The sequence below is a fragment of the Branchiostoma lanceolatum genome, chromosome 13 (assembly GCF_035083965.1).
Source record: "Branchiostoma lanceolatum isolate klBraLanc5 chromosome 13, klBraLanc5.hap2, whole genome shotgun sequence".
NCBI classification, from domain to species: Eukaryota; Metazoa; Chordata; class Leptocardii; order Amphioxiformes; family Branchiostomatidae; genus Branchiostoma; species Branchiostoma lanceolatum.
The window spans coordinates 11,824,707-11,841,216 of record NC_089734.1 but is presented as its reverse complement, the minus strand read 5'-3'; the positions used below and the strand labels follow the sequence as shown (position 1 = coordinate 11,841,216).

The 16,510-nt window shown below is 39.8% G+C and overlaps 1 protein-coding gene across 3 annotated transcripts in view; it reads right to left on the bottom strand.

Moving 5' to 3' along the window:
• Positions 1-16,479, bottom strand: part of LOC136447968 (NXPE family member 3-like) — a 35,483-nt gene extending 19,004 nt beyond the window's left edge. Inside the window, exon 1 of one of the 3 annotated variants that reach the window (XM_066447117.1) lies at positions 16,347-16,479. Coding sequence is in view for 1 of the 3 variants with exons in the window: in XM_066447116.1 (XP_066303213.1) it covers positions 1,381-1,563 (183 nt within the window). In the remaining 2 variants the exon portion in view is untranslated. Of the gene's footprint in view, positions 1-1,380; positions 2,407-16,346 lie in introns of those variants that run through there. The other 2 variants (XM_066447120.1, XM_066447116.1) reach the window with 2 other exon arrangements.
• Between the last annotated feature and the right edge of the window lie 31 nt (positions 16,480-16,510).

Genomic DNA, 16,510 nt, shown 5'->3' with positions numbered 1-16,510 from the left:
ATCTACATAAATGATTGGTAATTCAAGACTATAATAGTGTAATCTGGATGCCATTCTCTGTAGCAACCGCTGGCTCAATCTTTTCGCTTGCTGGATACTAGTAGTGAGTGTAGCTGTGGTTAGCAAGTGAAAAGGTTGAGCCATTGGTTATTACGGAGGAGGGTACCCATACTAATGATAGTGTGCACGAGGCACTCTATTACCTAACAGTTCTTCTCAACCCCTTTTAGGCAGTATACAGCATTTGTGAAGTTTCTACCATGGGATTCAATAATCTACTGCACAAAACATTAAAATGGCTGATTCCACACAAACATTAAGGACATTGTACAGGGAATTTGAAATACATGTGTAGCAACAAAAAAACAGCTCCAAGAAAGTAGGCTAAAAACATCAATCTTTGGATCTTGGTTTTAAGCTGCACCTTTAAAAATGTGTAATACCTCTTTAGCATATAAGTAATATCACGCAATGATGCACACAGTTTACTATCGAGTTACTGCAAAATGATGGCTCATTGAGATCCTGTCATAAAATTACCATAAAATGAATGTGTTGTAAAGGATGAATGTCAGGAAACCCATAACATTAGCACATATAATACTGTAAAATATCCAATCAAAAGCAAAATGGAGGCTGTGTTATTTTGTATTGTGTGTTCCAGTATAACTTCGTTCAAACCCTTGCAATTTAGAGTGCCTACATGTAGTAGCTTATAGGGTATCAAGTATCCTTGCTGTTTCAGTCTCAGGGTATATTTTATATCTTTACAGGGAGGGGTTGCTAGCTAGCCCTTCCCGTTTAACAATTGCTCGAAGCACCTCCTCGAACACGGGATCCCCATTTTACGTCCCTTTTCAAAGACAGGTGCAGCTCCAGCCAAGATGTCCTACCCAGGATTGAACCCGGGTCTCCCAGTTACCAACTAATCGGAACCAGGAATCCAACTCCTACCAGTTGAGCTACAGGGACATTCCATCTGTTCCAGTATGGTGCATGTACTCAGTACACTTGCTGTAGAAAGCAATATTCAAAATTGACTGAGAATTGATTCTTCCAGTCTGTAGGGAAATATTGAGTTTGAACACAAATTAGTCAAATAGATAGTTATCTGTGTCTGTCTCATGAATGATTATGGTTGTCAAACTAATTACGTTTTCAAGACGACCTTTCGGGGGAAACCGCAATGTTTTCTCGAGGATCTGTGTGGGTGGTTCCATTATATTGAGGAAAAATTGATGACTATGAAAACTCCAAGCAGTTTTTTGACACATTGACAAAATCTTACCTGTATATCGTAAAAGAAAACGATGATACATTGTAAATGCATTCGGAAATGAAAAAACATAAAAGACTGATGTCTTCACAGTCTATTCCTACCTTGTCATCTTCCTCGAGGATGCCACGACTTCTTCTGAGAGAGGTTTCCAGGAAAAACACAGAGTCTTGGGACCAATCAAGTACGCTGTCTGAATCAGAATCAGTCTCACTAACAGACGAAGAAAAGGCTCCTTCCGATTCCACCAAAGCTGAAGCCAATACCGGATTACCCTTTGGCCTCATTTCTCTGGAAAAGCTCCACTTTCAATAACCGTTTATAAGGAATCATCAGATTCCTGGAAAGATTCTGTCATCTCCTTGAAGGATTTCTCCTGTCTGTAACTCAATTCTAAGCTCTTTGTGCCCCACTTATGACATCATACATTCAAGCAGACAACCATAATGAGGATTAATGTCAGAGTGTAGACACTGGGTGCAATTTGCTTCGCTTCTCCACAAAGTACACGTGGGCTCATGATATATCAGACTCTCCCCTTGGCACCAACCCAGGGCAACTCTTGGCAGCGAGAAATCTTGCCTCCAGTCATCCGTGTAACACAGTAGACTTCTAAGCTTCTTGCCTCTGCACATGTACACACGTATAGAGATAATGTGGTCTGCGGCTTGCAATCTCCACCCATTGGGAAAACCTCACAGCAGAAAGGAAACTCCAGGCATCCTCCTAGTCTTCATCGTGGCCGAGATCCAATTTTCTTCAAGGCGTGAGCAGAATTAGGGCGCTAGAAGTCCGCTTCTTAGATGAAAGCTGACCTTTCTGTAGAACACATTGCAGCAAGGTCTCCTCAAGGGCAGTGTACTTCAAACAAACCCATTCCACCGAGATGCCTCCAGAATTTACCGAGTCCCTTTGTAGTCAGGAAAGAACTACCAGATTACAAAACCTCCTACATTCATTCACCGAGCGATCGTATCATAGGTGCGCATTTGTTCCAGGTGAAAACATTTCCTCGGCTATAACCATCCGTCATACATATCGTTACCAGCCAAGGCCTCCGTCAAAGCCATACCGTTACCATCTGTTTCACAGAAATGGCGTAGACCTGGAACAAAGGCAGACAAACGAACCGTCCAGTCAAACGTCACGCGAGATGCAAAGAACTGAATAGGCTGAATGCTAAATTCTAACCACGGTCGTCACTTCTGACTAAGGCCTCAGGCGGGGCGGTAATGACACAGTATCAGGCCGATACACGATGTTATTGATTATTTGTTAACTGCACATCTGGTGTTTTCAAAAGACCCTAACGTTACATTCCTGAATGCAAATCTACCTGTCAATGACAGGGCTTTGCGTGTATCCAACGTTCCAACATTCGGCATGGCGGCCTTGAAAAGGTGACCCCTGCGGGGGTTCACCTGTTCCGCCATGCCTTCCAGTTTTGGAGAAGTGTAAATAAATAAATAAATAAATAAATTTGGCAGAGTCTTTCTGCTCTTTTTGACCGTATTTACATTCTGACAGCTTTGTGGAGGGAAAATAATGCATGCTGATTGAAATTCTGTTCCGTCACATCATGGCTTTTAGACAATTTTGTAGATATGATTTTCCAAGCCTGATGCAAAATGAGAAGACCAAAAAAGGTTGTAGAGCTGGCAAATATCCTGAACGTTGAAGACTTCTTTCCCTCTGAAAATAAACATCATTTTTTCATGATATCGAACCTGACTGGTCCAGGAATAGTATGGGAACACGTCTTGACAACCATGAAATTGGTTCCTTCCAAAACACCGTTCTGCTATAAAAGATACATGCTGTCTTATAACAGGTTTTCAATGTTAAATTCTCTCTCAACTTTTCAACATTGAAAAATTTTGTCCAAAAATAACTATAGAGGCTTATTGTGTACATGTACATGTATGTCACATACTATATATATATAACTTATGTAATATATAGTAATATATTTGATTTGATTTTAATACTTAAAATTGTCATATGGCAGAAACCTGACATGAGAGAATGTTACATTTTGCATATATTTTCTGACAAAACACAGATACAATTGTTGCAGTGGATTATCTTTGGATGAATACTGGCAGATTGTGTCTGTGATACACATTTAATTGGCAAATAGGGGTAGGATCAATTGAAATTGATAGCATTATGCCATAGCACTGGGTGATCACAAACCTAAGCTAACTACATAAATCATAAAAAACGGCTCTGTCAAGCAATAGTAAAAATCCTTTCAAACACTGCTTTCAAACATATCATTATGTAACATCTACTTAGTACGTAATTCCACCAGGGTACATACAGTCAAACCTGCCTAGGCGACCACCTTTTCAACGCGACCACCTGGCCATGGCGACCGCTTTTTCTCGGTCCCGAAAAATTTCCCCATAGGCACAAGCATTAAGCTGCCTGCCCAAGGCGACCACCCTTCCAACGCAACCGCGACCGCCACAAATTGGGACCGCACAGAGCACAATCCCTGCCCATGGCGGCCACCTAATTTTCAAGCGTGTGGTGACATCGGATCATTTTGCTCCCGGATTTCACGGAAATGTTTTCAAGACTTTGAAGGACAAAAATAAGGACAAAAATATATGGAATAGCAATGTTATAGCATCGATTCCTCCATGAAGTGTTTTAATAAAACGTTCCCCCTATAAACATTGTAAAGACAAATGTTTGTGATGTTGTTGTGCCTATCGTAATCTTATAGTTTACCGAAAAACGCAGTTTGGTTTAAACTCAATTTTCAAAACAAATTCGTAGTGCATGGCGTCAAAAAGTCAGATTTCACAGAAATTACTATCTATTTCTTGTATTTTCAACAAAAATGTGTCTGTGTCTTACTAAATTCCGCCGAAAAATGACTTCGCGGCGGGCAAAACATCGGGCGAGACATGTTGTTCCTTGGTCCCGACGCCATCTTGGATTTGGCGCAGCCCGGATTTGGCGTACCGCTGACCTTTCTTAAACACGATACTTTTGTGTATGAACATTTACGAATACTCTAGTTATTGATGAAAATTAATATTCTTATTTTCTTTTTATTTCCATGAATTTCACAAACCTTTATTGGACGCTGTGCGTTCTGCTGCACTGACTCATATCTTTCGATGCGGTCGCACAGAGCTTGGCGGCGTGGCGCGACGAAATCAAACCGTTCCGTTTTCATCTTTTGTTGTCAGATCGAAAACTATTTGACCCTTTTATCCAGCGGTCGCGATCGGCGCCCCCCAAAAGGCTGGGGCCAGCAGGTGTTTTCTAGGGATTTGTCTTAGGCCTTAAAACTTCGATGATGTGCGTGTGTGTGTGTACTGTTATATGTAACGTGTGAATGTGGGAAGGCGCTGCGAGATCATCGAGGCAACCATTGTTTTGTAGTCAAAATTATGACGAAAATTTGTACACGATATAGCGGTATACAATCATTACAATGATAACGGAAAATGCAATTTTTGTACGATCTTTCTGTCAATGAGAATTGAACCTGGTGGGGGTCATGCTGTCTAAATTCACATTTTCAATCCATTTACGTACTGTATTTGAAAACCTCGACCTGGAAACATGTGAGTGGAATCCTCTTCATGGCGACCACCTGTCCATCGCGACCGTTTTTGCTCGGTCCGCCGGGTGGTCGCCTTGGGCAGGTTTGACTGTAGTAGCAATTCCACCATCCTGAAAAGATACATCCAAACAGATCTCCAACCCAATGTCCCCCAGTTTAATGCACTTTTGCATAAACTAAACCCTGCATACCTTAGGGTGCTGCAATAGAGATCTCTCAAACCCAATGTTCAAAGTGGCGGATTTATGTAACATGGCAGATTAGATATGGAAACAGAATGATGCGTTTAAATTGTTTGAATCGCAGCTTGAACCGGAAGTGAAATTGTTTTGAAATTCATGAAGACAAATCCAATCCTCCTGATACAGTACCGAACCTTGAAAACACCACCACACTTCCATTAGCGAAACAACCTTGCTGTGATGTCAAATGGTTCCATTTGTGTAGGATAGATATGTCAAGGTAGATACAGTATAGTGCAATCTGGCAATTCACTGATTCTTCCGGTAGGGATTGTGTTCAGAGTACAACAGAGACTTCAATCAGGATGTGAAAACTACAATGTAAGGGTGGCCTCCCATTTGTGAATCCTAAATTCTAAGTCAATCCATCGATCTTAAGTGACATGAATCGAAGTTGAAAGTTTCAGACTGTCTTTCAAGGGAATATCCTTATAAATCTATAGACTATGATCAGAATCTTTATCTAACCTCCACCAGGCCTTCCTACAGGGGTACGGATCGTAGAATTTGGCAAAAAAAAAAAATTGGCCAGTAGAGTCAGTCCACAGTAAGGTTAATAATTCCTTGTACGCCTGCGAATGAAACCCTATATGGTGGCCAAACTTCCCTGGCAAATATTCTCCCTATAGCTGGCATAGTTACTGGATAGAGACTAATCTTTACCACAGGCAATTCTGCCAGATTGAAATCTCTACCCAGACAGATGTACACCTTTGTTGTAATACTAATACTAGTAATAGACATCTTGATTGCACAGAGTTTCTATAGCAGTTCTAGATGAAGACATCATCTAAAACCTGATTCTTTAAAACCTAGCATGGTACAAACTCTATCTACTCTACAGAAACATATTGGACACTGAATTTCTCCAGTAGAGTATTAATAAGTAATACTTCAAGCCATAAACTGTTAACAGTATACATGTATTATGTCTAAAGTGAATTATACAGGTGACACACTGGTAGCCTGTACTTTTACAAATGATGTATTGACAGAAATTCTGCTGTTGGATTGGGTCAACAGAGTCATGCAAGTATGAAAAGAACTTGATATGTTTTATTCAACACAGTCTAACTGGATACATTGTACATATACTTCATTCTGTCAAGATGTATGAACTCTATATTTGGCATGGCAAAGAAGTCACTGAAAAAATGAAAAAAATATAACCGAATATGAGTATTAACAGCGTTATATGACATTGGCTTTTTGTCAGACTACATTTTGTAACTGGGTACAGTACTTAAAGAATGCTAATCTACCTATACTAAGCCATTTTACTTCCCTTTATCAGGAATACTGTAACGTTACATACTTGTAATCTGCAATTTTAAGAAAGTTCAGAAAATGCTGTAATCATTTCTTCCATAGACAAGTACAAAATGTACTTGCCCAGATGTAAACCTGTTCTATTCATAAATGATCGGCTTCAGTTTAAAATAAAGTTGCCAGGGGACCAATAACAATGCAATAACTTCTTCCAAAGGCCAACTTTCATGCAAGTTGAATTATCAAATATTTACGAGTTAATTTTGAGGAGCTTAAATTTCTAATCACTTCAGCATTGGAAGCTGTTACAAGGCCTGTTCTGGTCGAGGAATGTGAAAGGAGCAGATGCAAATTTGTAACTTACTATGTGGAGTTAAGACAATCAAAGTGCCTTACCGGTATGTTAAAATTTTAGAGTGGAAGATAACACCAGAATTGGTTGAATCACTTTTACAGTAAAAATGCTGCTTTTCCTGCACTGCTTGTTGCATCCTGGGGATATAACACACACACCTTTGCTAGAGTAGAAATTGACTATTTCACTCCTGGTCTTTAGCACTCTGAAGTAGCCGTTTGGCACCCAATTCCCTATTGTTTACAGAGCTAGGCCACATGGAGAAGGTTAAATACTGAGCTTTTAAATACTCAACTCTTTAACTTAAAGTCTAAGAACAAACTAGGTAAGCATACACGTGCATTGTACTGCCAAGGTAAACCCGCTGAAAACAAGGCTCATATACTTAGTAGATGCACGCATCTTTTAGACAAAATTGTGGAAAAAAAATGTAGTCCTTTTTTTGGGAAGTTACAAAAACAAGTTTTAGACAAATCCACCACAAATCCACCACTTTGAAAAACAGTGGGTTTGAGAGATCTCTAGTGCAGCACCCCCCGGGTATGCACAGTTTAGATATACAGGAGTGCACTAGGGACTGTTCTTTGCGGGGGAGGGCTGATGCAAAAGGGGGGAGGGCCATTGACATTTTTTGGGCCTGAGGGGAGGGCCATTGAAAATTTTTTTGAGTGGCGCAAGATAGTTGGCTAAATATTGTACAGTCCCTGATACATAGAGACGTTGCTTTGGAGATCTGTTTGGATGAATCTTTTCAAGGTGGCAGAATTATGTACCCTGGTAGAATCATGTTACTGCTTTTCCTTAACTAGACAAGTAAATCTATAGATTTACTGACAGTATGAGATGAGAACCACCGCTGAGTTGCTATGGCTGGTGAAACGCAATCAATCCGAGCCGCTATCATCACCAATTTGATCAACTGTAAAACTACTTACTGCAGGGCTCTGCTACAGAACGATTTGATTAAGTTATCCAGGTAACCCTGCTGCTAGGCATGTAATAATAATCCATTACAAAGTCACTTCAAATTAAGGTTAAAGAACTCCAGGACCTTTTTATTAGCATCACTACCCGAACAGACAGTATAAGCTCCAAGCAGATGTGTGCAGCAGCCTTTGGTTTACATCTGATTCTGTTTTTTGTCACATCATATTTTCAATTTCACTTTAATTATACCACTGCTTTATCACCATGACCTGTACTTAGCTTGTAAGAGCAGAAATGTACAATAAAGGTAATTCTTTCATTCATTATAATGATTATAACATCTTTCAAAGACTCAAATGTCCAGTAAAAGGGAAAAAAGCAACAACAAAAAATCCAGCTGTCTGTAATTTTGAGTGAGATACAATACAAAACAGACCTTCAAGCAAAAATATCATATTTAATAAAAGTCCATTTGAATCTCTGACTTAGTCCTGATACCAAAGAAACAAACGAATGTACTTTAAAAGAAAGTTGCTGGAAAACAAAACAAAAAATAGCCATTAACTCCTTAGACTAAAGCCTTAGCCTACAGACAAAAAAGTATTAAGATTCATTCTTACCATTTTGACTTATCCTGTTCACACAGAAAACAACAAATCAAAACATAGAAAATTGGCAAGTTAAAACATAAAAATTCATTTTCATACCTCTCCGATTTGTTATGTGCGCAAACTGACAATTGCAAGCATTCAAACCTCAGAGGAAGAAGCATGACACTTTTTTTGTTAGCTAGAGTGTGCAATGAAGTGACCAATAAAAACATAGCTATCTACACTGGGGTGAGAACTACATCTAGAGACAGAGAAGACCAAATACAAGGTCATGTAGCGGACCTGATGGACAGGTTACATCCATGCATTCAAGGTCATCTCCGCTCAGCCATTCCCCTATAGGATTGATTTCCTGAACTGCTCATTTTCACAATCCCTTCCAGCCCACTGCGCTAACCTTGGCGAAAAAGATTGCCTGCATGAAAGATTGATGCAAAACAAAGGCAGTTGTAACAACCTGGGTCTGTATGGGGGTCACTGTGGCTTGATCAGGACTAGGATAAGGGATTACGGAACATTTGAAGCAATTTTCTGGAGGCTTTCTACTTGTTTGAATGGTTTGCCTTGGGATTTGTAAATTCCAGAACATGTGGAAACTACAAGATGTCAAGGTTCTGAATCAAAGTTGAACTGCAATTGCCAACACAGATGAACTTTTAAATGAAGATTTCAAGATAATTATATTGTACAGAAAAAGATACAAAAATTACAGTTACAGTTGGGTTTTTTAACACAGGTATTGCAAACATAAACATTGTAGTCTTTGACAGCTTTTCTTACTATACTAGGGTACTTGCAGCTTCGAAACATCTTAAGAATAAGATTCAAGGCATGGCTGTAAGAAACCAGGGTGTTGGGCCAAGTTGACAAGGGTGTTGTTGAGCTGACTGGACCGAGTTGGTAAAGGGCCGAATCATCATGATCCCTCCCCACCGAACCTCTGCTTGGAGAAGTTCATGACTGGAATAACCTCCTATAAAACCAGTATCTAAAAACAACATCTCTCCATGCAAACGAGGGTACACAAACAGTTGTGGCATGTACACTGTCCAAACCATGTGTAAAATAAGAGGCAATAAAACTAACAGAATGTGTACACACTCCCTGACCCCTCTGCACTCTGGGTCAACACAGATACTTCACTAGGCTGGCTTAGAGGACGCTAAGGGCTAGAAGGTCAAGTTCTGATACCAGGAGCTAATTCTCTGCTTCAAGAAGTCAGTAGAAGGTGAGGATGAGCTATGAGAAGTTAAGGACTTCAAGGCAACCAGGATCAATAAACAGGCAAACCTTGAATTTGTTTTCTTCTGGTCTTTCGTTGCAAAAACCTTCTGGAATTATAGATAACAGAGCTAACAGGCCTCTCTTATACGAAGGTAATAATACCTTTATTGTCTTGTCTGACTGAGGATTTAAGCTTTATTTGCAAACCCGTGCCCCAAAGGCTAATTACAAGATTGTCACATTGTAGCTATAGTGCATAGTGGCACATACCTCTAGGCCAGCAAGTTTCCTTGCTATTACTGTAACAGGGTATATTTTTACAGAGTCATTTTTACATGCAGACACGATAACGTAAAAAAGGTACAAAATATCTAGTCTCTTATTATAAATTAATCTACATATCTCCCAGCAAATGAGATAGATCATGGTCCACATTAGATTTTGCCAAAAAACAGTAATTTCATTGCATTTTTTGCCACTGAAAGACATTAAGTACAAGCTATATGTTATTCTTAACAATGAAAATAACTAATACATCTTGTAGTTGATTGAACACTTCCAATTTGAAAGGTAATATAGATCTGGTTATATTGTAAAGGTTATAGATTTTTCTTACATTTAGTTCTTCAGTACCTTTTATGCATAGTTCAGGCAACATGTAGTAATTGCTATGATTGCAATTTTTTGCAAATCTGCAATTACAGTAGACCCATTTGAATCAACCCAATATCATTGCACCCTTATATACATGTAAATTCTGAATTCTGCTGTCAAAACCAAGGAAATTCTATTCTTACATATAGAACTCTCCTTTGTCAAAACTGACCATCATACCAAATGTTTACAATCAAAACACATGATCAAATCCATCCACAAAGGTTACTATGGAAGAAAGTAAACTGTAACTGTACATGAACATCGCATGACAACGTACAGCATAGAGGGGAACAGTATAGACTAAGAGGATAGACACGAAATTTTCTTTTGTCAGGATATTCTCATATACCTGTACTACAAATATTCAGCACAGAGCCAACGCTATCTATATAGAGGCTTACCTTGTATGATACGTGAATGGTGCGATGGAACACAACAACACTGCCTGCATGACTACAAGCCTCAGTAGCAGCCCTGAATGACAGGAGTTATTGGGGTCAGCATCCCAAATTGTCCCAGTATCCAGACCAGCTCCCAATATGGGGTGATGGCATGCAACCCTGTGTGTTCAAATGCTCTTGGAAATGCACCTTGAAATAAAACTAATTTTTTTTTCTAATGCAACAGTAACATACAAATAGGACATGCAATTATGGGGAGGAGACTTTTAGTTTTACCTGCACTTCTGTGTCCTAATTTCTTCCATGTATCGTATGCATTCATCTAAGTGGTACATCCGGTCTATGGTGCCCTAAATGGTAATGCTAAAGAAAATCAAATTGCCCTAAAAAAGAGTGATTGGATGTTTTTGATTAATATGTATTGTAATGATATGCGTAGACAGCAGGTGCTATTCATCAACCCTTCAATATTTCATTCGAGCTCTTCTCCTTCTTGCCTTGATCTTTGACCTGGCCCTGCATCTTAAAGGTCTGCCAGGTCGCTGCACTTGTTTCTTGGATCAGTGCAATATTCCTTCGCCGTGGGCTGAAGCACGTCATACTTTCCATTGCTATTCACAAGACGTTCTTCTAGACTTGCAAGTTGCAACCGAATTTGACCCACAAATATTCAAGGTTTACTGAGAAAAAGTTGTTGCTGACAAGAGTATTTGGTCTGTTAAAAAAAAGACATTAAGCTTGTAAGAAGTATCCTGCTATGAAATATTCTAAACCCGATATGACCCGATACTAAACCCGGAAGTTCTGCTGCAGTACCATAGAAAGCTACCTAGTGGTCAATAATTGTCATCTACCCAGATACCAAATATCATACAGATCCATCCACAACTTCTTGAGTTATTCTGTCTACAAACATACCCACACACCTGTAAACGGCTCTGAAAACATGACCTTCTTGACGAATGTGTAAGGGAAAAAAACAGTCTATATCAGATTAGAAATCAGTAGCCTTACTAAATTTGCGCTCCCAATCAGCCAAACCATTTCCCTTGCCCTTAGGAAAGAAAGAGGAAGGAAGCCTAATAGTATATACATTGTATTCTCTAAAAGTGAAAAACAGGCTGAGATTTGCACCTGTATCCAGTTTGTCCTAGGATTCTCCAGAACATCTGTTGTCAGTTACCAGCATCCCCATGAGTTTCACTTTTGACACAACCTTGTGCTCCAATTTTCAACCTCAATAGACACACTGGCTCACATGTCAAGACTTGTAAGGAAAGACAGATCAAACTTAAGAAATCAAACTTATCTAAAAAGATGTTATAGTCTGTTCTAATATTCTACAGAGAGAAAACCAACTTGATTGGTGACTTCGTTCCTGGGATACATGGTGAGAGAAATAAATCACCTGAAATACTTTCAAGACCATCCATTTATTCTCTAGTCTTTAAACCCCTGGCTGTGGTGTAATGAAGACAAATGAGATGCCGGTGTGTCTCTTCTTAAGCTAACTTAAGAACTAGGATTGCCTTGAGTCTTAGAAACACCTGCGTGGGCTTGGTTGTAGCTGGTTCTGGTTTTCTGGCTACACAATGATGGAATTGAAAGATTATCGAACCAACTTTTTATTCTATTCTAGGCCACATTGACTTATTCATATGGATGACATATGCGTGCACATCGATTTTCATCTGTTTCGAAAAAACAAATTTGTAACTGGTATTGTGAATCATAGAAAGATGCTACTACTAGTGTACTAGATGAGCAGATACATGTAGTTAGTATATGCGGTAAATTATATAAGATAGAAGATATTGGAAAACGGATACATGTGTACTTGTGTCTGAGGAAGACCTGCAGCCATGGTGGTAGCAGGTTTTGATTTTCTGGCTACTGTACACAATATGGATTGTTAACTGAAACATTGATACATCAACTTTGTATCTAATGTCACTGAGGACAATATTCTGTAAAAAAAACTTGTAAAAGTTCTTGCTTCTTGCTGTACTGTAAAAATAGTTGTAATAGTTTGAAGGGAAAACTTTCAGCCATGTTCAGGGTGTCATACATTTTGATAGCATCTTTCCGGACTACTTACTGAATCATGACAGTCTTAAATCCTTATTCCAGCCAGAAAATAGGTCAGTTATACAGAAAAAAGCTACCATATTCACCAAAACAAAATGCTTGACACATCGCTTACATGTAGCTTTCAGTGTAAATGACTGCATTAGCCAGTATGTATTTCAAGGCTTCCAATTTTGGGACATTACTGGCTTTCAATGTCCGTCAAATGGGTTGGATGATAAATACAATACCTTTATGTAAGTGCAAATAGGGCACTATCATTCCGACAAATAAAGACCCTACATAGATGTACACAATGTTTCTAAAGCCTTCCAGTAGGTATAAAATTTCAAGTGGCCTCTTGCTGCTTATATTCAGCTTTTACTGTAAAGTAATTCCTGTAAGGTTTCAAAATAATGACGCACTTTCGTTTATGCCGGTTTTACCGAGCCACTCTTTTTAAGTACGTTCCATAATTAGCAGTTTCAGCACGATTTATCGGTGACCTGTACTGTAGTACTTCCTCCAACAACTAGTTCACTGGCTAAGCACAGTAAAATGTGCTCCACAATAATGCACACAATAATTGGTCATTAGTATGCGCCAACGTCAGTGTGGGACCAGTGGGATTTGAAGGCTCTGTTTAGCTTCTCCTTCACAAGTCCAGGCATGTGACTTTTTGCAATGTTGAAACACCAAATTCAATGCAAGGTATTTGAGCAAGGCTGTCTCCAGGACCCGTCCCTCCGTCCTGCGATAGAAATTTGCTTGTTGGGACGGAAAAAAATTTCACCCCATTCATAAAAAAAATCTGAAATTCATCACAAAAAATGGTGAATAAAAATGTATTTTGGCAAGGTTAAGATGACTATCTAACAACGAAAATTAACTACATGGGCTCCCAAATAATGAGTGGGACATAAACAAATTTAAAGCTGGAGACAGCCTTCCATGTGAGAAAACCATACTCAAAATCCTCTAGTCCAAAGACCTTTGACAGTATACCATTTTAAAGTGACATCTGAACGGCCTTTCAGTATTTCCTTTGAAATGTTGATGGCACAGTGGCGTTCAGAGGGCAATGTGTAGCAAGGCAATACTTACTAGCAGCCCAAATAACATGTTATCACAGCAGTTTAGACTGTAGCCGCCATCAGAAATGTATCTCATCTTTGACATCTTAATAGGTTTTTGCCTCCATCTTGCTGACATTTATTGACTTTGCAAGTAATATGAAAGACATTCAACTCAAAACACATCAGTTGCTAGGCAGATGTTCATATGAATTATACATCATGTTGTAATAGACACCACTAAAAGGCTCTATCTAGTATGGGGTTGTAGACAACCTTTTGAATGCTTTGCAGTTGGATTTTTGTGATTCAGCCAGTATCATTTTGCCTTCCCAAGTTGCAAGCTGTAAAATATATGCTTTCTCCAATCGAGTGGCTACTGTAAATGCATTTAAGTTTGCATGCTTTTTATTGTGCTATGGGGAAAATGGGGTGTTCCCGGTGGATTTAAGTTTGCGGCAATCAATCAATCAATCAATCAATCAATCAATCACCTTTATTCATAATAATCTGGACAGTATGTAGTACAGTCACATACTGCTACAGTTTCGGGCAAAAATGTTCAAGGTGGTCTTCAGGGTGAAACAGTCGCCACGAAAACCGCGAACATAAAGCCATCGCAAACATTTCTGCATTCACAGTATTTTGAGCCTGTCAACAGACATTTCACGTGATATGCCATGACAACTACAGCAAAGGGCATCTATACTGGACACAAAGAAAGGATTAAAGGATGTTGTGTAATTAAATTTGGGTTAACCTCATTCACCTAATTGCTGTAACCTCTACCAGGCCTTCCTATGGGGGTATGGATCTCAGAATTGGGCAAAAGGGGGTGGAATAATTGGCCAGGAGAGTCAGTCCATGGGAAGGTTAACATTTCCCCCTCCTGTACGGCTGGTCAAACCCTATACTATAGTGACCAGACTCCCCTAGCAAATTCTTCTCCCTATAGCCAGCGTAGTTAGTCTGGTAGAGGCTATAATTGCTATGCTACAAATACAAACTAGATACATGTAGTTTAAACAAGAATGCATTGCACACAAGGCAAAACATGTACTAACACTGTGTACTGTTTCTATGATATTTGTACAATTATCTAAATGAGCCCTATATACAATGTGTATCAATAAAGGTATTTGGAGGTCATCACTAAGACTTTGAGACACTACAATCTATGAGTAGCTACTAGATGATACTTTAAAGATTAATATCCATTATCTTTGTCATCGTAAAATGTACACTGTATGATTCAATTAAGGTTCATCAATTACAGATGAATAAGACAATTTGATTTGTCTCAATGATTAACAGTGCTTCGCTATTACAGGGTTGTGAATACAAACTATACAAACAATCCATTAAAGTGATGAATAAACAATTGGGTCAAAGACAATGGAGTGTAGAATACCAATATTTACTGAGGAGGTGTAAACAATGACTAAGTAAACACTTTCTATGGGGGTGTCCATATAGCTCAACTGGAAGCAGCCTCGCAGTTGAGCTCCTGGTTCCAATTACATGTACAACACTAGTCAGTAGTTGCTAACTGGGGGACCCCGGTTCAATCCTGGGTCGGGACATCTCAGTTGGGACTGCACCTGTTTTTTTGGAAGGGACACAAAATGGGGGCCCAAATTCAAGGAGGTACCTTGAGCATGTTAAAGGGGAAGGGCTCCCTGTAAAAATATAATCTCCAAGCAGATCAATCGGTGGCAAGGCAGTATCCAAAGGGCCAACCAGTATCCAAAGCGCCACCAGTGGCCCCAATCTGATTCTGAGACTGTTGAGCATTCAAGAATATGACAAGATATCTCAACTTTCATTCTGAGGTCACTCAACAATCTCCAAGATCTTGAATGTGTAAAAACCCAAAGGGGCGAGTACGCCGCTCCCGGGATTAGAACCCGCGCCAATCCCGATCCGCACGGCTTGGGAATTCAACGCGCTAACCACTAGGCTAAAGGGTCCGGACCAGTTTTCTGGTCAGTTAGTGGAGGTTGATCCCCACTGGTACACTACTCCCCCTTTTCTTTTTAGACTCGTCCCGAGTCTCCGAGTACGACATCCCTGTGTGATCTGATCGTTACTCACAGGGCCGGTGTGGGAACCACTGTAAAAACCCAAAGAGGCGAGTACGCTGCTCCCGGGATTAGAACCCGCACCAATCCCGATCCGCACGGCTTGGGAATTCAACACGCTAACTACTAGGCTAACCGGTCCGGACCAGTTAGACTGGTCATTTAGTGGAGGTTGATCCCCACTGGTACAAATGAATGAATGAAGTCATGTGGCCGAACAAGCATTGGAAAGAAAATACAATGTAAAGGCTTTAATTTGACTTGACTTGACTAATGATACAGAATTAATGAATAATTTGTCAGATCGGATTGCAGTTTGTTGTCACATGAACAGTACCGGAGTGTTGAGCCTTGTGATAGCTAAGTGGCCGTAGGATAAACACACAGAAGAAACTGCTGTCTAGTATAGAAAGATGTGCATGACGTGTAGATGTGCAATCGCTGTATAGCAAAAATTATGATCTTCGGTTGATTGGCTAGCGGTGCACGTAACATAAACATCTAGAAAATCTACCTAGTGACTGGATTTCGCGGATATTTCTGAACAAACCGTAAGAGCAACATGTCAACAACATACCTGTGCTTTCACCACGCCTCACGTTGTGTCCATTCCGCGCCAGAATTCGTCAAAAATCCTTCTTCACTGGCGACCAATTCCCCCTGGTCCCTCCCGCACTGCGATCCGCCGCTCGACTCCCACCTGTGACGTGACCTATGACCTCAAATCTTTTAAAGAACAAA